We start from the raw sequence: 22149 nt of genomic DNA, 5'->3' as shown, positions 1-22149 counted from the left end.
TTGTAACAAACAGCAAAAAGCCACCAGTACTCTTGCGTTCTTATTTCTCTGTCAGATGGCGCGGCTGCTACATATGTCTCTTGGAGTAGCAGCATAGTAAATGCACTGAATTGCATTTTGAATCTCTCATCCCTGCCTCTCTAGGGAAATGAGTTAAGGATGTGTAGAGGAACAATGCAAACAATCTTTTTCTCAGGAAAAAGTAGCTTAATTCAAGCCAGTATTGAAAAACAGATAAAATAAGATTTAGGCTGTTACTATATGCAGACATATTTGAAGTAGTAGTCTGTATATCGGTGGCAATTTAGTCTGAAAATAGTGTTTATTAACCCAAATATGTTAGACCTGAAATATTAAGCAACATAAAGATAAGAGATGCTCAATCCTGGATGATAATGTCAAGCTTCGTAAATGCCAAAAATGCAGATGGAAAGGCAAATCCGTGGGAACAGCACACGAAGCAGGGCAAGGCAGGAGAGAGTTGGTTGATTGTTTGGGGTTTTTTTTACAAAACTTTTCTTCTTCTACCAGATGAAGTGTCTACATGCTCATAGGCGCTGCGGAAGAACTATTGTATTTTTTTTCTGATTTTAGTGAGTTTTATTTGCCCTTAGGATTTCTATAGAGTAGGCATATTTGAATTAAAACAGTATTATCATAGTGGTATAAGTGAACAGCAGTGATAGCATGGCACCTATATCTATAAAGGTTATTTTGTGGTGACGCGGTTTTCCTAGCATACAATAACAAAACCACAATTTAAGCATTAAATTCACTTTGGAGCAAAGGAAATACTAAAATAAAATCTTTATATGTTGTAGTAGTTACGTCACTTGCTACTGAAATGCAGCTGTTTCTGGTGATGTAGCATAGCTCTGAAAATACCCTGGAACAGTTTAGGACAAGTTTGAGAATAACTTACTGTAGTGAGGTAAGTAGAATGAAAATACCAAAGTGCACAAGGATACCTTGGTTTGTCCAAAGTACACTGGGTTGGAGAATAACCATAAGGGATTCCTGTAATGTGTCCTCCAGAAAACTATACCAGAGCATTATTTAGGTAGTGCTTTTTGTTTATTTAAAGCTATTTCATTGGGGCCCCCAGTTTAACAAGCATTAAAAAGGCTTGACCATGCCTTGGTGATGTCCGTCTGAACCACATCATGAACAAATAGCAATGAAATCTATCCTCACTATGTGAACTTAAAAAAAAAATAAAAATAAAAATTTAAATTGCTTATTAAGAGCAATCTTATTTAGAGAGTGGGTATTACTTCAGTCCCAGCCCAGAAAGTGTTTCATTCAGATGATATGTAATAGCTTTTTCTTTTTTTCTGTATATTTTTATAAATTTTGTTTAAAAATTTAATTTCTAATCCACTGAGAATCAGTAGCATCTCTTCCTTTTTATTGCAATCTAGCTTGTTAATTTGATAAAGAGTCTGTCAGCATTTCTTTTGCATATTTTGTTCCTTTGTGTGCTTTAAAAAACTCCTGCTACACTGTATATTATTCAGCCATTTGTGGCTTGAAACATTGCCTAAATGCTAGCTTATGTTTCCCTATTTTCAGGCCGTAGCTTTTTATGTCTGACAACTCAAGTCTTGCAGCAATAACATCGAGTTCCTGCTATGCTTAGAAAAACATCACCCATTTAAAAATATCATCTGCCACAATTTTATTGCACAATGGATGGATCTACTTTGGAGGGTTGCAATGTTTTGTTTGACTCGCTAGTTGTTTTTTAGACATGAAGTTTTTATATAAATTTAAAAATGCTTTTGCCTTTCACGGCTGATCACTTTTTGGAAAAGTCACAGTGGAAGGTTTCTGGCTGACTTCCACGTGTAGAAGAGCCTTCAAAAAGTCCTTTCTGTATGTGCTCATTGTACTAATATTAAGCCAAAGTTTGCAGAGACTTCACTGCTTGGAAGTACTCTCTCTGTTCTGTCACCAGCCTTATCTGTTAAATCCCAATGAGTCTGAGAAATGAGAAAAATCTGGGTTTGCTTGGCTGTTTCAACAGTGTGTTGAGAATGGCCAGATTGCTGGAGAAGACGATTCTCTTGGAAGCCTCAACAGCCCAGCCTCCTCATCTGTAGGCACATAGAGCTCATCTGAGTGTGTAAATAAAAATAAATAATGCAGTGAAAAAATATGCAGAGTATTTTTCTGAAGTGTTTCAATTTTGGATCTGCTGTAACTAATTTGAATCTTCTGTTGGGATTTATGCAGGCAAGGGGTCAGGTTTAAGACATTTGTAATTTAAAGCTTTCCTGCTGCTACACCTTTTCTACTTTTTTATCCTATCATGATACCTTTTTTCTGCAAAGAAAGTCCCTTTTATTCCCTCTTCCTTTACTGCTTTGAAGAGAACATTTGCTTCTCCATTTATCTGAGGTAATGAGACCAGAGTAGCTCTGGATTCTTTAAATCAGTCTAATTGGGCTTCTCAGTGTATAGAATATCCTTTTTTTGCACAGGACTTTAATTTCTTTGTGCAGTTGCTCTGTCTCCAGTACTCAATATCTTACATGCTTTTTTAATTAAAAAAGAAAAAAAAGAAGAAAAAAAAGGCAAGCAATTGTCATCCAAATGACTGTGGTCTCTATTCTCTATTCCAGGCTGATTCACGGAGGGCAGCTGTTAAATGGCTTGGCGGGCCCAACTGTGATGAATGCAGCACCATTTCTTTCCACGACGTGGTTTTCTCCAGATGAACGTGCCACAGCAACAGCCATCGCATCGCTGCTCAATTACCTGGGCGCTGCTGGCGCGTTTCTAGTGGGACCTCTTGTAGTGCCATCTCCTAATGGAACATCTCACCTCTCGCTGCTATCGCAGAGCAACAATGAGCACATCAAGGACCGCATCGAGGCTGTGCTGTATGCAGGTGTGGTTTAAAAATAAAAATAAAAAAAAAAAAAGAAAAGAAAAAGAAAAATTTACATACTTTTGTGCGTGTGTCTGGTGCTTGTGAACCACTACCCTCTAGTGGCTGGTCTGCACAGAAAAGTTACTGAGTGATGAAAATAGTGAAGTGGTAAAATGTTGTACTATTGGAAGGGTTAATTTTTTTTCCCTTTTGTGTAGGAAAGATTTAAAAATAGCCTTTTGTACAGACTGATTCCAAATGAAGTATTTCAGTTGTTTGTATCGGCTAATCTTAGGAGAAATGTCTGCTAGGAGAGCTTATGCTTTCCCTGAGCTTCCAAACTGGTTTCTGCTTCTTGAATTTTCATCAAAAAAATGTGTCCATGACAGGTTGGGGTTTTTTTCCTTTGTTTCTGTAAGGATGGAAATCTTTAAGTCTTTCAGCATTAAATTCTTTCCTGCTTAAATCAGCCTTAATTTATGACTTGCATATGCCTTTCAAATGTGATTAGATTATTAATATTTAAGAATCTAACATTGAAATTAAAACTCAGTAGATTTTTTTTTTAACTAAAACCACATAATTCTTTTGTGATGAGCAATTTCAATGAAGTGACAACAGTTTAGTGTAAAAAAAAAACACTGATACAAAATTCACCTGATAGATTTTATGTCCTTGCTCTTTTTCATGCAATAGCTTCTACGGCTCTTTGTGTCACTTAGAAAAATTAGCAGCAAGTTTTAAGGAAAAAGAGTTGCTTAAGTGGCTTAAGAGTCTACGATCTGATTCTTAGTAGATATGAATTGGTATAGCATTAAGAGCAGCTGAACTTTACTATGTCATGGCAGCTGCACATTTGGTTGGGTTCTTCCCCCCCTTATAATTGCAGCCTCTGAAATTCAGCCAGGAGTTAGCCCTAAGTGTTCCAGAAGTCTTAAAATATATATATATATATATACACACACTGTGTAGTTTATATGCAGGTTTATGGGATTGAGTTAGCTGTTTGTGATCATTTATTCCTGGACGTTATTCTTACGGAAATTTTGTCAAGTTAATACTCCTCTTGGGTGAGGGCCACTTTACTGTTTGTTTTAAAGCGTAGTAGAAGTTGGATCACTATTTCAGCAAGTATTTTTGAGTAACCTCCTTTTTACTGGACTCAAATGTATTGGAACAACAAAGAAGTTTGGGTTTGTTTAGGCCTTTTTCAGAGGTAAACATGATGTTAGACTTCAAAAATCTCATGGCACATGAAAATGGCCAATGTGAAAGAAGGAAAAATGAAGGCAAGTCAGCTTTTGTCCTGAGGAGCAGTAGATAACGGGAGGAAAAGTCTAGTGATTAGAGAAGTGCTTTAGCTCTCCCTCTTCAGATTTTTCCATGGAGAGAGAATTCATCCGCCTAAAGTACAGTTTTGTGCCTAAAACCACTGTTTTGAGTCTGGTAGCACTAGAAATGTTGCTTTCAGCAGCCCATTAGATTCACTTTCTCTTCTGGGAGGTTTTCCTAAGCAATTTCTTCAGAAACTGAGATGGATCTTGCTTGCCACCAAGGTTCAGAGGTGTGCCTTGCCTGCCCCATGTCTCAGCACAGCTCTTTCTGCCTTTCTGAGCCGGCAAGGGTTTGGGAACACCCTGTAGACCTGTTTGGGATCGTTGGTCCCAGCATAAGATGATCCTGCAGCAGCTCTTCAGCTTCCTAGGAAATGCGTTTTGTGGGGCACCTGTAGTTCTTAGTGTTTGAAAGTGCTTTGAACAGAGGTGGTTTCTCTGTGCAGCTGTGCTTGTGATTGTGTCGTACGGGGTGCGTCTGTTCGGGAGTTGCAACCCCTCTAGCTGTTGAGGCAATGAAAAAGAGCTGGTTTGTGAATGTTACTGGCCTGCAGTGAATTGTAGTGACGGTGGCAAAACGTCCAACTGGTTTAAAATTGGTAGGAACTGTCAAAGAGGAGGTTGCTTTGAATCTCTTGTGGGATTTGTCCTGTCTCCCCTCATCCCTGTTTCCCCAGAGAGCTGAAGGAGCAAGGTCCCCACCGTCTGCCTCCCTTGTGCTCTGCTATGCCTGGTGGGGCTCCAGAGGTGGAAGGAAGGCTGCCTCGTGGTGGGCGACTGCCTCGTATATATGTATGTATGGCTCTGTTCACCTGCAGACCAAAAAATACCTGGTAGGTGTGGGAGGGTACTATTTGTCCCCTTCATCAGCTGGGCAGAAAACAAAGCTCAAATTGACTTCACAGATTACTAGTAGAAGTGTTACAGAATGTAGCAGAACAAGGAGCTGGACCTAAATGTCCCGCTTCCCCGCTTCTTTAGCGAGCGTGGTCAGGCTTAGTGGAACTTCTTCTTTCAGATACTATGGGAAAGCCAGTTTCACAGGATAAGCATTCTGCATTCCTAACGGAGTTGTGTTTGTGATGGAGCTTGTTGCTTTTGTGTGAGGTAGCGCTAGATAAGCAGCCTCCAAAAGTTAGGTGATGAGTTTTAAAAGATGGTAATGATGTGAATTGTTAACTTGGGATCAGTAGCATGCCAAGAGTGTGCTAATTTTCCAAGGACTTAACCTCAAACATGATTACGAAGCAATTGCTTATAAATCCATTCTGAAATTGCTCTGTTAACTCCAGTCTCTTCTGTGTTTTAATAAATTGCTCTTCCTTTATCTCAAACGTGGACTAAGAGCTCAGCTGAATTACCACAGCCTCTTTCTGTGTCATTTCTGTCGCTGCACATTCTGGTTCACAACTGAAATAGTACAGATGTAGCAAATCAGGATTGAATTGTATTACCTGAATCGCATAAGGAAGCTTGAATTATTCTGGACTGCAGCCAGAGCTTCTAGCAATGTGCTTTCCTAAATATCAATGTCAAACAATTATTTGTTTTTAAAAAAAAAAGCATGTGTGTGTAAAGTGCCCTCATTCCGCCTTTACATTTCAGGACAAGACCGGGAGGAGGGTTTTCTGGGTTTGGGTAGGTGTTTGTGCTACGAGTAGCCTATCTGAAGGAAAAAGACCTTGTATCAAGGAGGCTTGTGTCTCTAAACCTCTTTTCTTTTTCAGTTTGGGGCTTACACAGGCAGCAGGGTGCCTACTTCCTAGGCTAAGATGTAGGCATCTCTCCACTTTGACAGTCACAGGACACTGTGGTGTGGTACCCAGCTTTTGTGAAGCGTTCCAGATTCACTTCTCAACAAGAGATACACATGGATGTGTTTCTGCACGCTAATTTGTGCTGACTTGCCCAATTCTGAATGCTGCATCCATTGTACTGTTGAGAAGCCAGTAGCTCCTGTGGAAGAGCTCCTCTTTAGTGACTGCAGCTCCCTCAGTCTCAATATTGACCTATTTCTTACCTTCTCTCTTTTGCTTACTTTTACTCCCTACTAACAATCTAAAACTTGTCCTGGGAATTATTTTTCTTTATCTAGTCTGGTAGAGTAAATGATGATGATGGAGATAAAGGTCTGGGTTTCCTAATGAGGAATGAATGGAGCATGTAAGAAATCGGATGTGTTTGGCAGTACCTGGACTTCTGATAGAGATGGAAGTGTCATACACAAAGCTAAGATGGCACTAAAGATTTTTATTCTGCAGTAGAGGGAGCTGCTTTAGTTTGCAAAGTGAATTCTGCTCTTTTCTTTTGTGCATGAGGGCAGTGCTTGCGAGGCAAATTTGTTAGCCTGGAAAGTATAACACTGGGAAACATTAAAGAGTTGCAAGAAGGTACTACAAGGACTGCATGCTGCATTTAGTAATTAAAAAAAAAAAAAAATTAAGTGTTACTATACTGCTCCTACTGCAGCAATTTGACTGGCAGGAATCTTGAGGCAACCCACAGAAGAGGCCCCAGATGGGCACCTGTTATAAAATATTACTGTGACTTAAAAAAATTATCAACGTGTTTTACATTCTTTAGAAAAAAGACCTAGCCTTTCCGCTTATGGCATTGCAGTATAGTAAAGTTAAATAATAAGCACCTTGGACAAAGTTTATGGGTTTGGGTGGTCACATTCTTGTTAGCTCTACCTGTCTGCAGTCTGAAATCTTCCTTTAATATGTGATTAAAGTGTGCATATGCATGTACATATGTATACCTATAAACCTATATGTAGACCTAGATGGAGGAGAAGGGGATAAACAGCTTCTGGCAAGCCTTGCTTCCCTGTCTAGTATCATCCTATAGTGACAAAACATCTCATCCCTTTCTTAGATCTGGGATGATCAGTTACAGCCAGTTCTTTGTTTGCTGCTCATGGTCTCAAAACCAACATACACAAAGATGGAAATTAATCTATTTTCTGGAGAACAGAGGAGATAGAGTGAGAAGGTCTAGTGAAAGTGCCCTTGACCCTCAAAACATGTAATTAGACCACAGCAGGAAAAGAGACACCACATAATTCAAAATGAATCCTTTAGTATTTGATTGTGAAGAATGGCATTGTCACGTTCCTGGTATGCCTTCAAAAGAAATTTGGTGTAGACTTTTTTTTCCATATACCAAATAGAAGCATTCATTTCCCTTCCCCATCTCCAGCTGATCCATTTAGACTCTGAGTGTTATTTACTTTTCAGTTTCCTGAATTTATTTACTTCTGGTTTAGCAGAAGAGCTGGCAAAGTGCCATGTTCATATCGATTTATTAAAAAAGAAGAAAAAAGAAAATGAATGCGATTGAGTATCCAGCTCTGCTGGAATTTATTTGTGGTGTCGGTGAACACTTCTTTGTTACAAGATCACAGGTTCTTTTAAGATAACACACTTCAGCTATACATTTTTCTCTCCAGCAGCAAAGAATCTTGTTTTCAAAGGGGATAGGAGAAATACTGGGATTGAGAACTGTGGAGAACATGATATACATTGTAAAAGACCTGTAAAACAAATTAATTAGACTGACTGTGGGTAGAGTTGTTTTTCCTCAGAATGTCTGATCACGGGGCTTGCAGAGTATTTTCTGTGAAGTGCTCATCACTTTGCAAGTTCAGGTCCAAATTTCTGCTATGCAGTTTTTCAAAGATCTAGAATACCTGCTGCTGAACAAGAGGAGCATCTGCAAACAGCTCTATTCTTTCATTTTTCTCCCTATTACCTGTGCTTTTTCTATTCCTGAGCCATGGCTGCTCCTATGCTTTTGTCTTTCTGTTATCATGTAATACTGTTTGTGTCCAAGATGCTGCCTTGCTTGACCTTCGTTTGCCTTCGTCATCCTGTGCACCGAGTAATTGTCATTCCATGCCCTGGGGCTTCCCCAGTCCCATCTGTTTAAAGTCTCTAGCACGCTGTTACCTGCACTGTGTTACTTCCATCATGAGGAAATGTGGCCAAATCTTCATAATGCAGTTTTCTCTAAAGAGAAAAAGCAAAATCTTTCCTTTTGCTTCACTGAGTTCCCCATGTGCGAGTCTGGTTCTCTGCAGCTCCTGTCACTGGAATCGACTGCTGGTACTTCTCCATCTCATTGATTCTCCATCTCAATTTGAAATCTTGCTTGGGGAGGAAAAAGGAAGTTCTCCTTCAAGTTATAGAGTTCTCTTGTCAGGAGCAGTAGAGCACTTGTGGTGGGATTTATGTATCAAAGGCTGGCTGATAACAATGCTGTACCAAAATAAGTCTTTGATGCTAACACCTGTTCTCGGTTTTGTTTTTCTTTGCCCTCTTGTTTAGAATTTGGAATGGTTTCCCTGATATTTTCTGCAGCATTGGCCTACTTCCCCTCACGCCCGCCATTCCCTCCCAGCGTGGCTGCGGCAAGCCAACGGCTCAGCTACAGGAGAAGTTTTTGCAGACTCTTAAGGTAGGTCGTCATTGGGTTTCCACTTCAAAGCAGATCAGCACCTAAATAAATAAAAAAAAGTGTGCTTTAATCTTCTTATTGAGCAAACAAGTTGGTTTATAGTGCTTTTAAACAAAATAAAATTAAATATTAATGCTGAGACATAAAAGGATGCTAACTGCCAAAAAGCAGACATTAAATTTTAAATCACTGGGTATATCTCAAGCCTTCATGCCAGAGTCCTTCAGCACCAACACTGCTTTAGTCATGCTGTTAGCACGGCTTTTCTTATGCAATGCTTCTGTTACATCAGGTTATACAAGATTGTTAACAGTGTGCGTACTGCTAGGTGTGAGATAACAATTAACAACACTGGGCATAACTAACTAATAAGCTGGTTTCTTCTGTGCTTATTAAGTTGGAATGAATTTGGGGTTTGCTTGTCATTCAAAGGAGTATTCAGCTGCTTTCATTCAGCCATGGGAGCAATGAATGAACCGTCTGAAACCATTATATAATCTATTAAATCTCATTAATTGTATGGTAAAACATGAAGTGGGAATAGGAGAAGTGTCTCCAGATGTATTTCTGGACAGGTTCAAAGATGAGTTAGCTTCCCTTAAATTTGGGTTTTTAAAAAAAATTTTATAAAGAAAGTGACATCTCCAGCTTTGCAACTTCTCCCACTTGGGCTCTTTTGGTAAGACATGGTCCTGTCCCCTGCAGTGTTTGTACGATGTCTTGTGTAATGGGAATCTGATCTCAGAGGAACAGCTAAAGCAACTGTTGTATTAACGCTGAATAATTGTGAAGGCCTGTGCCCTGTAGGTGATACTGCACAGATGAACTTCCTGGGGCAAAGAAGAACCTCTCCCATGGTGTGGAGTATGGCTGACTTCACTGGGGGACTTCAGACTCTTGCTGTAATTGTTTCTTGGGTGACGTAGTGATAGGAGCTGAATCCGCATACCAAGGGGTGCTTGAAACATGGTAATTGTGGAGCTCTAGGCATTTAGTTACTACAGACCTATTGTGGGCTGTACTCTCTAAGTGTATTTAGAGCCAGCAAAAGCAGCTCATCCCTTGTCGTCATTGTTTTTTTTTCTTTTGCTTTTGGAGGCTTTTGTTTCAGTTTGGGGGAGTAAATAGTTGACAAGATGCTTAATCCTGTGCGTTCATCCTGGAGCAAGCTGGCAGTTGGGAGAAGGTGTGAGTACAGCTGGCTGGTTAGTCTGCAAAGTGACCTACTCAGGATATGAAAAAATAGCAATTCCCATAAGGACACTTAGTACACACAATAATGCTGTTACTCGCCCAAGCTGGTGTGCAGTGAGACCCTGCCTGAGGGCTGTGTTGTAAAAATGTTGCTGTTGAACAGAAATCCAAACAGCAACTGACTCCGCAGGTGAAATATAAAATTTCTGTTGACAGTACTCCATTTGGGAGCTTTATAACCATTAGATTCCTTGTTCAAAGTGTTGTAAACAGTGGACCTGAGATACTGGTAAGGTCAGGAGGTAAACAGCAAAGCTGGCTTACTATTCACAATCAATGAAACTTAAGAAAACAAACTGGACACTTAAATAATGAGCATAGTTTATAGTGTCTCCAAGAACCAAGAGGTTTTTTAAAATGCGGTCAGGTAGATCATTATATCTCACTTCCCTCTGGTCTTTATGCATTCTTCCATGCTACCCCTTATCAAAGGCACTTCTTCATTCCTTTGTACATGAAACAATCAACAGTTCATCATTAAACCCACTTATCTTGGGGAGCCTTTCAGCAACAATCCATCAAGCAAGGGGGGTTTATAAAAGAAAATGGTATCTGCCATGCTTCAAGAGAAATCCATCATCTGGCTCGTTGGGCTTCTAAGCTCTGTTGCCTGCCTAATCTAGGCTTAATAATTCTTGGCACAGAGAGCCTTTCTTTTGACTTAGTAATGTAGGCTGAAGGTAATCAGCTGATGGGTACCAGGAAATCATGATTTCCCCTTATTGCAGACTTACTCTCTGGTTTAAGAACTGTGTGTAAGGCGTTTAGGTTGTGTGTGAGCTGGTGGGCTGACCCAACTATGCACCAAATAACACTCATGAGAATTGAGATGTTCATCATTTCCCTCTTCTCTCCCCTGGGCTGCAGTTTTATTACTTCAAAATAAAGTTGCATAGCATAACTTTACCATTGAAGTCATTGACCTTTTTCCTTGGACGCCAAAGGGATCTATCACATCCTTGCAACTCCCACACTCCTTCATGCCTTCAGGTCCTTGAGCAGTCATCTTCATAAGCTGCTTCTTGCAGAGCTGTATTATACATATCATCTTAGGGTCAACCATCCCTCATAGGCCATTTTTTTGGGACTTGCTTAGGAACTTGGGTCTTCCTCCTGATTTGGAGGATTCCTGCTTCTGACAGATTATAATGATTAGCTGATCTCTGGTTATCTCCTGATACCAGCTCTCTCAGCCTGCAGTGGGAGACGACAGATTAGTCATGGTTTGGGAGCTAAGCCCAAATCTTTTAACAGTCTATCACACACTGTGACAAGTGTAGTTTGAATTTCCATTAGAAAAAGTACAGTGCCCTTTCTCAGTTTCTTGGGTGAAGCAAATATGACTTTTTTTTTTCCCCCTCCCATTTCACAATATGACACAAATTTCCATGGAAAAAATAATAATACAAGTAAATTGTTGATAAGTCTTAAAATCCACTTTCAGAAAACATTGTGATTTTTGCTTTGAAATAATTAGATGCTTTTAGCCAGTGACATGCCTTTTATATTTTCAAGGGACTATGTAAGCAATTTTGAAATTTCATAACAGGGTTTTTGTGCATCATTATTTCTTTAATGAAACTTTCATATGACATCACCATCCGGTGATGGAAGCTGCTCAGAGTGTGCCTGATGTTAATAAGCACTATCAAAGTTACTCTGAAAATGGTGACTGACTTTGACGGGGCTCCCCTCTGAACCAGCCTGTCTTACAGATTCTAGTGGCGTTAAGTAGATTTCTTAAAAAACAGCAGAAAAAGTGAATTCGTATTCCGGCAGAATGGTTTAACAGAGAGGCTAATGCTGATATTCTGTCATAAGGGCTGATACGATGGAAAACAGTGTGGGTTCACCAACTGATGGTGTGACAGACAGCACATTTTTCTATTTTCAGTGGAGCAATTGCAAAATTGCAAAAACAAATACAAGTGACTGGAGCCATGAAAAGTGGAGCTGCTACTTAAGGTACATGTTTCAAATAGCTTCAGCACTCTAATGGAGCCAGTGCTAGCTATTGCTGGACAAGGGGACAGAATGACACCTGGTGATCGGTGCTGCTTTGTCACTGCTGTGCACCCTTTTTCCTGGTTACCTTCCTTATTCTGGAGACAAAGGAGGGTGGCAGCCTTTGTCGCTGCAGGATGTCATGATGCAGAGTTGGTTCGCTAGTATTGGTATTAGGAGTTGGACATGGCACAGAGCAGCTATCCCACGTGCCAGTCTGTCTCATTGCCTGAGTTACAGGAGACAAATACGCCACAGGAGATCTCAGTCAAGTAAGATACAAAGTACTTGCCCCCTCCAAAAGTAGCTCTAATGAAGTTGAGGTTCAGATGGCCAAAGATTTTGAATATTGAGCAAGCGTTATTTTGGAAAAGTACATTCAGACTTGTTCTCTCTTTGCAATCTACGACATGGCTATATAACATCCAAGCAAAATGGGCGCTTTCCCTTTTATTTTATTCTACAGATGTAGAATTAGCTTTTACATGGGTTGCATGAAATAGCATCAGAAAACCTGCCTTAAGACATGCAAGATGATAGAAGATAGACTAGGATAAGAGTATGGTATTCTTAAGAGACAAAAAAAGTTGTCAGGAAGACAGCAAACAGTTTAGCATTCAGAGAAATATAAGCAGTGTGTGGAAAAGCTGAAAGTTTGGGATTTGTTTTTCTTTGCATTAAAAAATAAATCTGACATGAATGATATTGAAAGAGGAGGATATGTTCATGTGATAGAAATGTGTTATTCAAGGAGAGGATGTGTGAAAAAGAGCAGTGCAAAAAAATGCTGGCTGGTGTGCTGTGCATGGATCTTCTAGGGGAGTAAAACAGCGTAAGCTGCAAACCTCTGAATGTTTTGGAGAGTATTTGAAGGTTTCTCCCCCTCTTGGCTTTTGTAACTCTGTACTATCAAATTGTCACTGCATGCCAAGGAACTGGTACTGATCAATATCAATTTTTTGTAAATTGTTTGGGAATGGGGGGAGACACATTTTGTGGTTACACAGATATTCATGGGATAACCTTGGAATCACCATAAAAATCTCTTCACTTTAAAATATCACTGTTGCAGAGTCCAAAGCATGTTTTCTGTTTTTATTCCCAAATTGAAACATTTTTGGGGAAAAGTTGGATGTCTCTTCCCAAAGATTTTGCATTTGCTTTTGGTTACGGAGGGTGGGTGGGGGAAATTGGAGGTGGTATTTGTCTGCCAACTCCTGTTTAGCTGTGTACAATGAAGATGATGACACAGCTTTGACTGCTTCATCTTCACTGAATACTAAAGGTTGAATAATTTTTAATTGGGAAGAAAAAGCAAACACGTTGTCTATTTAGAGCAGAATATTATACTTGTCTCTGTTTTTTGACAGTTCAAACCGTCAAAATTTTCCACTCTTGCAACTGTACCCATCTCATTCCCAGAGCTCTCCCTCCCTTTCACCAAAATAAAGAGAAGTAAAACAGTTTAAAAAAAAAGAAAAAGTACAGTTCAAAAAGTATGAATATCTGATTTTATTCTTGAAATATGCTTTTTGTCATTTAAATCAGTGCTTATTGTTCCTAACATACACTTAGGCTAAGTAGGTTGCCCATGCAAATGCATGGAAGAATTGCTTGTGGAAATGAGAAACACATGAGCCCAGCAAGTTACAAAAATCTATGAGTTACATGGAGAGACTGGCTTTTTTTATTATCACAGTGCTAAGGCAGTAACATCTCAGCCACTGGAATTTCAGTGGCATGGCTGGACACCTTTCTGTTTTTTCCTGGCTCGCTCGTTCTTCAGACCTCTGCTATTTTTCTTGGTGGGCAGAATATAGATTCTAGGGTGTCATTTAATCCAGCAGCTAATCTTGGTGCAATTTCTAATACAAGCTGCAGCTAATTGCATATGTTTTGTCTTCACAGCAATTTCCGATTCTTGATGGTTGCTTTAGCCTATGCTATACCACTGGGTGTTTTCTCTGGCTGGTCTGGTGTTCTGGATTTGATATTAACGCCAGTTCATGTAAGCCAAGTAAGTATCTCCTGGCTGATAATCAGCAGCTATTTTGTAAGTGGCATGTTCCATTTTGCACTAGCATACAATTTTATCAGGTTTTTATGTTTAAGATGATATTAATACATATGGACCACTTTTCTCCTGAAATTTTAAACAAAATAAACTGTAGCTTTGGCATTCCAAACTGTCATGATTCTACCTGCTGACTCTCCACCAGCGGTAGGTGTTTTCAGAACCATATGAACCTTTTGACAATAAGGAAGAGGCAGGTAAACAAATGCAAGTATTGTTGGCTGCTGTACCTTTAGTAAAAGAAAATTATGTTTACCAGGTGGAAAAGATGAAGTGGGGAGAAGAGGATTTCTAAGCTTTTGATAGAGTATTATAAAAATCCAGAGGACATTACTCAGATTCTATAAAAAGAGGTCACATTTAGGGCATAGGCTACTTAGCCATACTTTCTTTTATTGAATTTATTTCCTTCTGAATATCTAAGGAAAAGTCTTGCACTTCAGATTGTTGTCAAGGTCTGTTGCTAGCAGTTTGCAGCTCCTGCACACCATTTGTTTTGAAAGTAACATCTTAACATCTTATTTTCTCAGCTTTAACACATTTCTCTGTGTTTTGTTTTGATTTTTTTCCTGTCAGGTAGATGCAGGCTGGATTGGATTTTGGTCTATAGTTGGAGGTTGTGTTGTTGGCATAGCAATGGCAAGGTAGGAATAATTACATGTCCTTCTCCATTTCTTCAACTGTGATTGTCATTTAGCTTATCCTCTTAATAACTTAACTTGTTTTCTCTCATCGTCTAGAAACTTGAAATGGAAAATGCATTCTGGGGTTACAATGTGTTTCTTGTAGAGCAATAATTTGTATATTCCATGTTAGTGTTTGCTGGGGCTTGAGAACTCCACGTGCGTATGCCTCAATTTGGCAAGTCGTACTGTTACTCCTGACAAGTGTTTCCTGTGTGCTCCTTTTAAACACAGTTCTTGTGAATTCAGCTGCCTGGTATGAGGGAGAACCCGTTGTAGCACATTTGGAAAGCATTGAAGAAATTAGTGTCTGTCTCCTTCCATCAACACTTTTGGGCATATTGACTCCCGAAGGGATATTGGGAACGTAGCGCAGGCAGCCTACCCACAATAACATTACATTCCTCCACAGAGAAATTAGTCTGGGCCTGTTTTGGCTATGGTTTTTATATATCCAAACACAGCGCGCTCTGGCCATCATGAATGCTGATGACATGGGGAGTGGAAAAGCAAGAAACGGATTGCCCTTCCAAAAGGCTGCTGCTTTTTCTTCATTGAGATCCCCTTTAAAAAAGGGAGTGGGGGGAATGGAGAAAACATCTTTCAGGAGGTACTTGAGCAGTGAGTTTATAAAACTGATTAAAACCAATCACATGTTCACCTTGCATCTGGATATCTAAACATTGTTCTGGCTTCTCTATGTCCACTCTAAATTTAGAGTCCAGTTCTGCAATGAATTTAGCAGAAGTGCAGGGGTCTGTCATCGTTGCAGTCATTGTGGGATTGTGGACCCAGAGAGGCATCTTTTTAGGACAGAAATTGAAGCTCTCTTTTTTTCACTTGCTGTGCATCATCAGAGTACACAATGCATAAAGAAATGTGAGGTTTCTCATCCTGACATTTTGCAGGCTGCCTAGCAACTGCAACAGAGGGAGAGGAAAAAACTCCTGACCTAGGGAAAAGAAACAAGCGCTTTCCACTCACCCATCCACTCCAGATGCAGGCCAAAGGACTTGAAACAAAGTTCACACCCTGATTGCCTCTAAAAAAGAGTTGCTTTTGATTAGCTAAGCTCAGATATGAGGTTTTCTTTCTAAGAGAAGTAGATGTTTAAAACCAGCTGCGATAAATGACACAGATGCCGTAGCAGGTTACATGCTGAAGCAGGTAGCATGCCAATTTAATTTTTTCCATCATGAATTAATCTCTGGTATATTTGCAACATTTCAATAGTAGAGGGGCACCCTTAGCAGCTCACTTAACTTTGTTAGGAGAGAATCTGCTGACTCAATGCCAACACGCAAATCTCAGTCTTTATGGTAGATTAATTTATTTAATATATTGCCTGGGTTAAGTTTCAAGAAATGCTGACAGTCTCTTTAACTGCTTCAAAATTGATTTCAAACCTTGTTGAATACCAGTATTTTGTAGCATTCGGAGCTTTGCTTTTGGGTAAATTAAAAAAATACCAACAGTCTGTCTCCAAATATGTCTTTCTAACTTTGGCGATACACAGTTCAAATGGGAGGGTTTGCATACAGAAAGGAAGGGAGGAGGTGATTTGTCACTCCTGATGGATGACTCTCCGTCCTAGGCCTATTCAGCATTTATCTGTGTAGGGTTGAATCAATGACGAGTCTGACTGTAATCTGCTGAAAGTTGTAATTAGGAAAATTAAGTAATGATTCTTGTCAGGGCTGACAAGTTGATGTATTTCAGTGTCAGAACTGTGATTTGCTAAGCAAGCAGCTCTCTCCCTTAACCACGTCTCAAGAAGCTGTTGGTTTTTAGGATTTTTTTTCCCTAATATTTTTCTTCTGCTAATTTATCAAAGCAAAATTGGTGCAGTTTAGGAATTCACTCCTTCCATTTTTGTCAATGCATATTCTACCATTTAGAACTGGAACAACCTGAGCCTTGCCCTGGAGCATTTGGTCCTGCACATCACAGTAGGTGTTAAATCATCTATATTTAAAGTAATGCCCAGTTTGGAAATTTGTTTATCTATCTCATTTTCAAAATGGTGCAAGTTTTCCTCAGCACGATACATAAATCCTTCTGCTCTCCACCCAGTGCTGTCCCAATAGCCATGAACTTAGATATGTTTAGCTAATTTGTGTGGTGCATTTTTATAATTGAAAAGCCTGGGCTTAGGCAGCTGGCAGGTGCTGTACCCTTTGCTGGCAGCTTTTGAATGATACTGGTTTGAAGAAAAGGAGCATCAAAAAGCGACATTCATATCACTGCATGGAAACATAAATCTATTTCCTTTTCTCAGATTTATTTTTTTTTTGGCCACATCTTTTTTGTTAATGATCATAGATATTTCTGAGGTTTTGTCCTCCGTGGCTCAATTTTTCGTCTTCCTTTTAACCTGCAGTGTAGTCAAAATGCCGAAACTTTATGACATGGTGATAATTTCCTTAGCAACAGACAGTATTGTCAGCAATGCAGGTTTGTGATTAACTGTAGGATCCAGCCTAGGGCTGGTTTTGCTGGGTTGCAGGAGACTTACCAGCAGTAGGCTCAGAAGTCTGTTTCTGGGTAAGTATACACCTTCTCTCCCGGGGTGCCTACTTTTTTAGCAGCTGCAGACATCCCTTTACACGCTAGATGATGAAGAAGGATTTAAACAGAACAGAAGGTTTTGAAAGCAGATACTGGGGCCAGAGGATAAAAATAATTTCTCTCATTTTTTGATTGAAACAAGTATTCTGAAGACTTGAGTAGATTTATAGTCATCTTTATTCTCCTGTAACCAGGCAAGAAGCAGAAGTCCCTCGATTACCAAGTTCAGGCTAGTTCGCTATGTCATTTTTTCCCATTATTTCTGTTACTGGCTGAATTCAGTAGCTGCATAAACCTTAAGTTTCTCTTTGACCCTTCTGGAGTCCTTTGATATCTGAGAGTTCCTTGGAGTGCACTGCTACCATTGATACCCAAACCAGGATCTTTGTGTCAAAAAGAGCTCCAGCTGCTCAGAAAAGGTAGATATTTGCTCCACTTAACTATCTTGAATGGTTTAGCTGCATATCATCCTCCCATCCCCACATAATCCCTGGTGGTAGGATAGAGATAGAGGATCCCCTAGAGATCCCTTCCAGACCTGTTGTGTGTGAATGTCCCTCCCTGAAGGCTGGTATTTCTCACGCTGTGTTTCATTAGGCAGGATATACGTAACTGCTCTTGCCTGTACAGAGACGGAATAGTGACGTTGTCTGCTGCCAGGCAAAGCAGTGAGTCTCTGTGGAAGGAGCTGAAAGTTTGCACTTTGAGATGCTTCTGAGAAGCTTCTAAAATTGCTGATTTTGACCCCAGTGATCCCCAAGAATAATTAAAGAAACTGGCAAACCACTGAGAAGAGGTGATCCTGATTGCTGGATTTGAATTGTCAGAAAAAAACAACAGTAGCAGCTAACCTCTGACTATTGGAGATTAATGCGTAAGCCACTTGAACACTGCAGTCATAAACTTTTAAGATTATATGCAGCATTGATCTTCCACTACTGCTTATTGCATTACTCGCTGCTAAATTCAATGTGGAATTAAAGCATAGGGAGAATGAAAAGAAAAGAAAAGTGTGGGGGTTTTTTTGATTGCATTACTCATACATCTCTTATGGTACATGTGGAGCTGAGGTTCCTAGTTCTCAAAAAGTTGGTAGCATTATCTGTTTTATCAAGTAAGCTATAAGGTATCTGCTTGTAAAGATGTAAAGTGATGTTTGTCAGGGCTGAGAAGGCAGTTAGCTGACAGACAGACAGATTTCATCAGGGACAAACCTAGGTGGATTGGGCTACTGTTAAGCATAATCAAGGTAGGAGGCTATAAGGGCAGAAGACACTCTTTAGACATACATACCTAACCTGTCTGGCCCAAAATCACATCTCCTAAGCAGGAGATTATAGAAAATTACTAGTGGATAAATGACATTGCCTTTTCTAAGCTATCTTTTTTAGTAGCTGTGTTGAAATCCCTTTTGAAAAGAGCAGTTGTACTGATAATTATGTCATGTGAGCGCTGCTCAAATGCATTCTGTCTACTTGAAAGAAAAAGGAAAAAAGATGAAAAAAGCCATTATATCTTCAGGTGGTATAAAGATCATATTTCCCCCTGTGTAACAGCCAGACTGCCCAAGGACTTGAGGGGCTGTCCTCCCCCAGACTGTCAGTGGGGTCTGTGTAGGAGAGGAGTGGCACCAAGCTCTTGGTTTCTGGAACATTTCAACCCAAAACAGCCACTGGCAGGGTGACTACCTATGTAAAGAGTTCCTGCTTTGCGTAAGCCATCAAGAGCTTCATCACCAATGCATCCAAGGGTTCAGAAGCTGTTCCTTGTCATCTTTGATCTAGGGATTCTGGTATTTTGAGTTTTGTCATTTCCTACAGGAATGAATCTTGACACTTAACTATGTCTTGAATGAAATGCAGCAACCTCCTCATATGCTAATTGAGTGGTGTGTCTGCCAAGGGAGACTGGCAAACGCTGACAAAACAGCAATATAAGTAGTGGTGTGATGTTGTGTCCAACAAATGCAGAAGAAAAAAACCCACCCTTCCTCTATACCAAGTGTTTTCAATTGATGCCTTGAGAATTGTTCTGGTTTGGTTGTTATTTTGTGACAGCTAAAAAATCCATGGCTCTTCAGCTTGACAGCTAGAAATATCACCATTCTATAAAAATGCCTTTTTTCTATTTCTGAAAATGAGAAATGATTTTTGAATTGTTTTTATAGCCTCCAATATACTGAATTAATTGTCAAGTATCACATTTAAATAATATGAAAATCAGCATTTGTAGTGCTCTGATCTGTGCTTTTATTTTAGATTTGCAGATTTTATCAGGGGCATGCTGAAGTTCATACTGCTGCTGCTTTTATCTGGAGCAACGTTAGCATCAACCTGGTTCACTCTCACCTGTCTAACTAGTGTCACTCATCTGCCTTTAACCACAGGTATCGACAATGATTTTAATTCCTATTACTTATAATTGGTATTGCAGGTAAATATTTGCAGTCTTAAATAACTGTATTATAACCTGGTTTGGTATCTTTAGTAATACAGTAGTTTTACCAAGACAAAAAAAAAAGGCTTTAGAAAACCTATTGAATCTGAAATATCTTTAACAGCTTTGAATAACTTCATAAAAAGATTAAAAACTAACAAAACCAATAATAAGAACCCAGAATATAAATTTAAAATTGATTTTTGGGACTGAGTGTTTTTCTGTTTTGTTTTGGAATAACAGAGGTGAGAAATAAACCTAGAAAAATCAGTTGAATGGGAGTAGCTTTGCATATAAGAAATGATGACGTGTGGGAATTTAGGGTTTTGAAACTTATATTAATTATTGGAAACACGTGGTGCAGTTCAAACCAAAGTGACCCATAGTATTTTCAGCCATCTAAATCTATCCCTGCACTGTGCTGTCCTCTCCTTTGCACCTGCATGCAGGTTCAGGGAACTCTTCCAGCACAAAATTAGTTCAGCCTGCTCCTCAAAAAGATGGGAAAAAAGCTGTTTTCAGGAGTGGGGGAAAAGCTCAGAGGTCTACTCAAGCTGCCAGCGAGCTATACCCTTAGTTGAAAATTAGCACTGCTTAGTTCTTAAAAATCTGTCCTTCACCTTACTGTCGGCACCAAAGGACTGATCCACCTGTGATTCCAAGACCTTCAACAGAGTAATGAGTTACAGTAAAACTAAGCCATCGAGATTTTTAAAAATATTTATTCAAGAATTCTGTAAATCCATTTTTAATAAAGTGCCATCTTTGTTATAGGCAAGTTTATGCTTTACAGGAGAAATGAAAATTGTGTTTTTTCCCATTTTTAATTGAGAGCTTGGTGTGGAGAGTAGTATATAAAATACTGTTTTACTCAAATTAACTTAATTAACTTTGAGTTTCAGTAAGTGTCCTTGGTGCATTGCATATGTCACAACTATAAGCTAAAGTGGGTACAGCAAATTGAAATACATGATCAATTCAGGAAAAACACCATCTGGATGGATAGGTCAAATCTGTGACTTACCTTGAAATTTCAACTTAAAAAAATTCTGCTTAAATAAAACAATTTATTCGATAAACAAATCAAATTTCATGGTGGCTTTTGTCATACCAAATGACCACACTTTTCTTTTCCATCAAATCTAAAATAAATGCAATAAAAGCTTGTTTCTTCTGCTTGTCTGCTTCATCACTACAAGCCTGCAGTAATGTGGATTTTTACAGTAACTCTATCCTCTGAATTGATGCAACAAGCCAAACACGTAAATGTTCCTTCAAGTCTATGCATATGAATGAAGTAGAGAGGTTTCAAGAGGTGAAAGTCATTACGTATGTACTCAGCAATGATCCAAAACAAAACCGATGGAGCTCTGTCTCTGATTTTATTTTTTGTAACGAACTCAGCATGCAACGTAGGTTCTAGAAGAATTCTTACTTGTTTATAGCATGTAGGTGTGTTGTGGGCTTGGGTGGTTTTTTATTGGACAGGTAATCCACTGTCAGTACATAAAAGTATGTAAGGTATTTGGGGTTAGTATCCTAAGCTAGCATCCCTTGATAAAAATCTAGGGATTGGGTTGTTCTTTTCATGCAGTTATCGTTTCTTTTAAAATGGATGATTCCTTAGATTGAGTTGTAAATTATATTTTAGAGTTTTCTGTCCGTGCTGTTCTTATATATGTCACTGTAAATGTTGAACCGTTTTCTATAAAACACAAGCTTGTTTTGGATAGAAGTGCCAGCAATATGGTGCATTCCTCAAAAAAAGGCAGTCTAAAGCATCAGGGCCTAATGTGCAGCCACCAAATAAGATCTCTTTTTTCTTCTGTGGCATAATGTTTAAAGTTCACAGATAGGCTGGGGGGGGTCATATCAGCCTTTTCTCATTAAAGTTCATATAAACTAGATGTAATGCACCTGGTCAATTTAGATCCTTGTACACAGAAAAGCAGTGGTATATCTTTATGAAATATGCTGTTATGGATGAAAACACACAAGCTATTTAAGCTAATTTATAGGACTTCATGCTAGATTATTCCTCAATGTAATGATGCAATATGACGATGACCTCTGCATTCCACAGTAATTGGGAGAAACAGTACATTTGAATTGACTTGGATGAACTTTTTTTTTTTCTTCTTTTAATTAAAAGTTTGCAATGTAGAGTATATGAGAGTATAAATGTAGGAGGTCAAATGCAGGCTGTTGGCTGGCAGCTTTGGGAAGTGATTTGAGGTAGCTGGTTAAGGTGGAAGTTACTCTGCATACTCAATGGACGAGTGTTGACAGTGGACTTCCAGGTAGTTATCTTCTGTGTGTTTTTGTAGAGCTGGAAGATGTGCAAAACAAAAGCAGCCATCATTTTTTTTGTTATTCTTTTTTTTCTTTTTCTTCTCCTTTTTCTTTTCTTTCTCCTTTTTTCCCCTCCTTTGTTTTTTTCTTTCTCCTTTTTGTTTTAGAAGA

General features: G+C 39.2%; 1 protein-coding gene across 1 annotated transcript in view; it reads left to right on the top strand.

The window, feature by feature from the left end:
* The window catches only part of SLC49A4 (solute carrier family 49 member 4), a 66120-nt gene that overhangs the window by 30436 nt on the left and 13535 nt on the right, over positions 1–22149 (top strand). The window contains exons 3-7 of the mRNA XM_069780971.1: positions 2625–2893; positions 8538–8667; positions 13834–13942; positions 14576–14643; positions 19509–19636. Of these exons, the coding sequence (XP_069637072.1) occupies positions 2625–2893; positions 8538–8667; positions 13834–13942; positions 14576–14643; positions 19509–19636 (704 nt within the window). The remainder of the gene's footprint in view (positions 1–2624; positions 2894–8537; positions 8668–13833; positions 13943–14575; positions 14644–19508; positions 19637–22149) is intronic.

The sequence above is a fragment of the Haliaeetus albicilla genome, chromosome 4 (genome assembly GCF_947461875.1).
Source record: "Haliaeetus albicilla chromosome 4, bHalAlb1.1, whole genome shotgun sequence".
In the NCBI taxonomy this organism is placed as follows: domain Eukaryota; kingdom Metazoa; phylum Chordata; class Aves; order Accipitriformes; family Accipitridae; genus Haliaeetus; species Haliaeetus albicilla.
The sequence above is the reverse complement of the archived record's forward strand: the minus strand, read 5'-3'. Positions and strand labels throughout refer to the sequence as shown.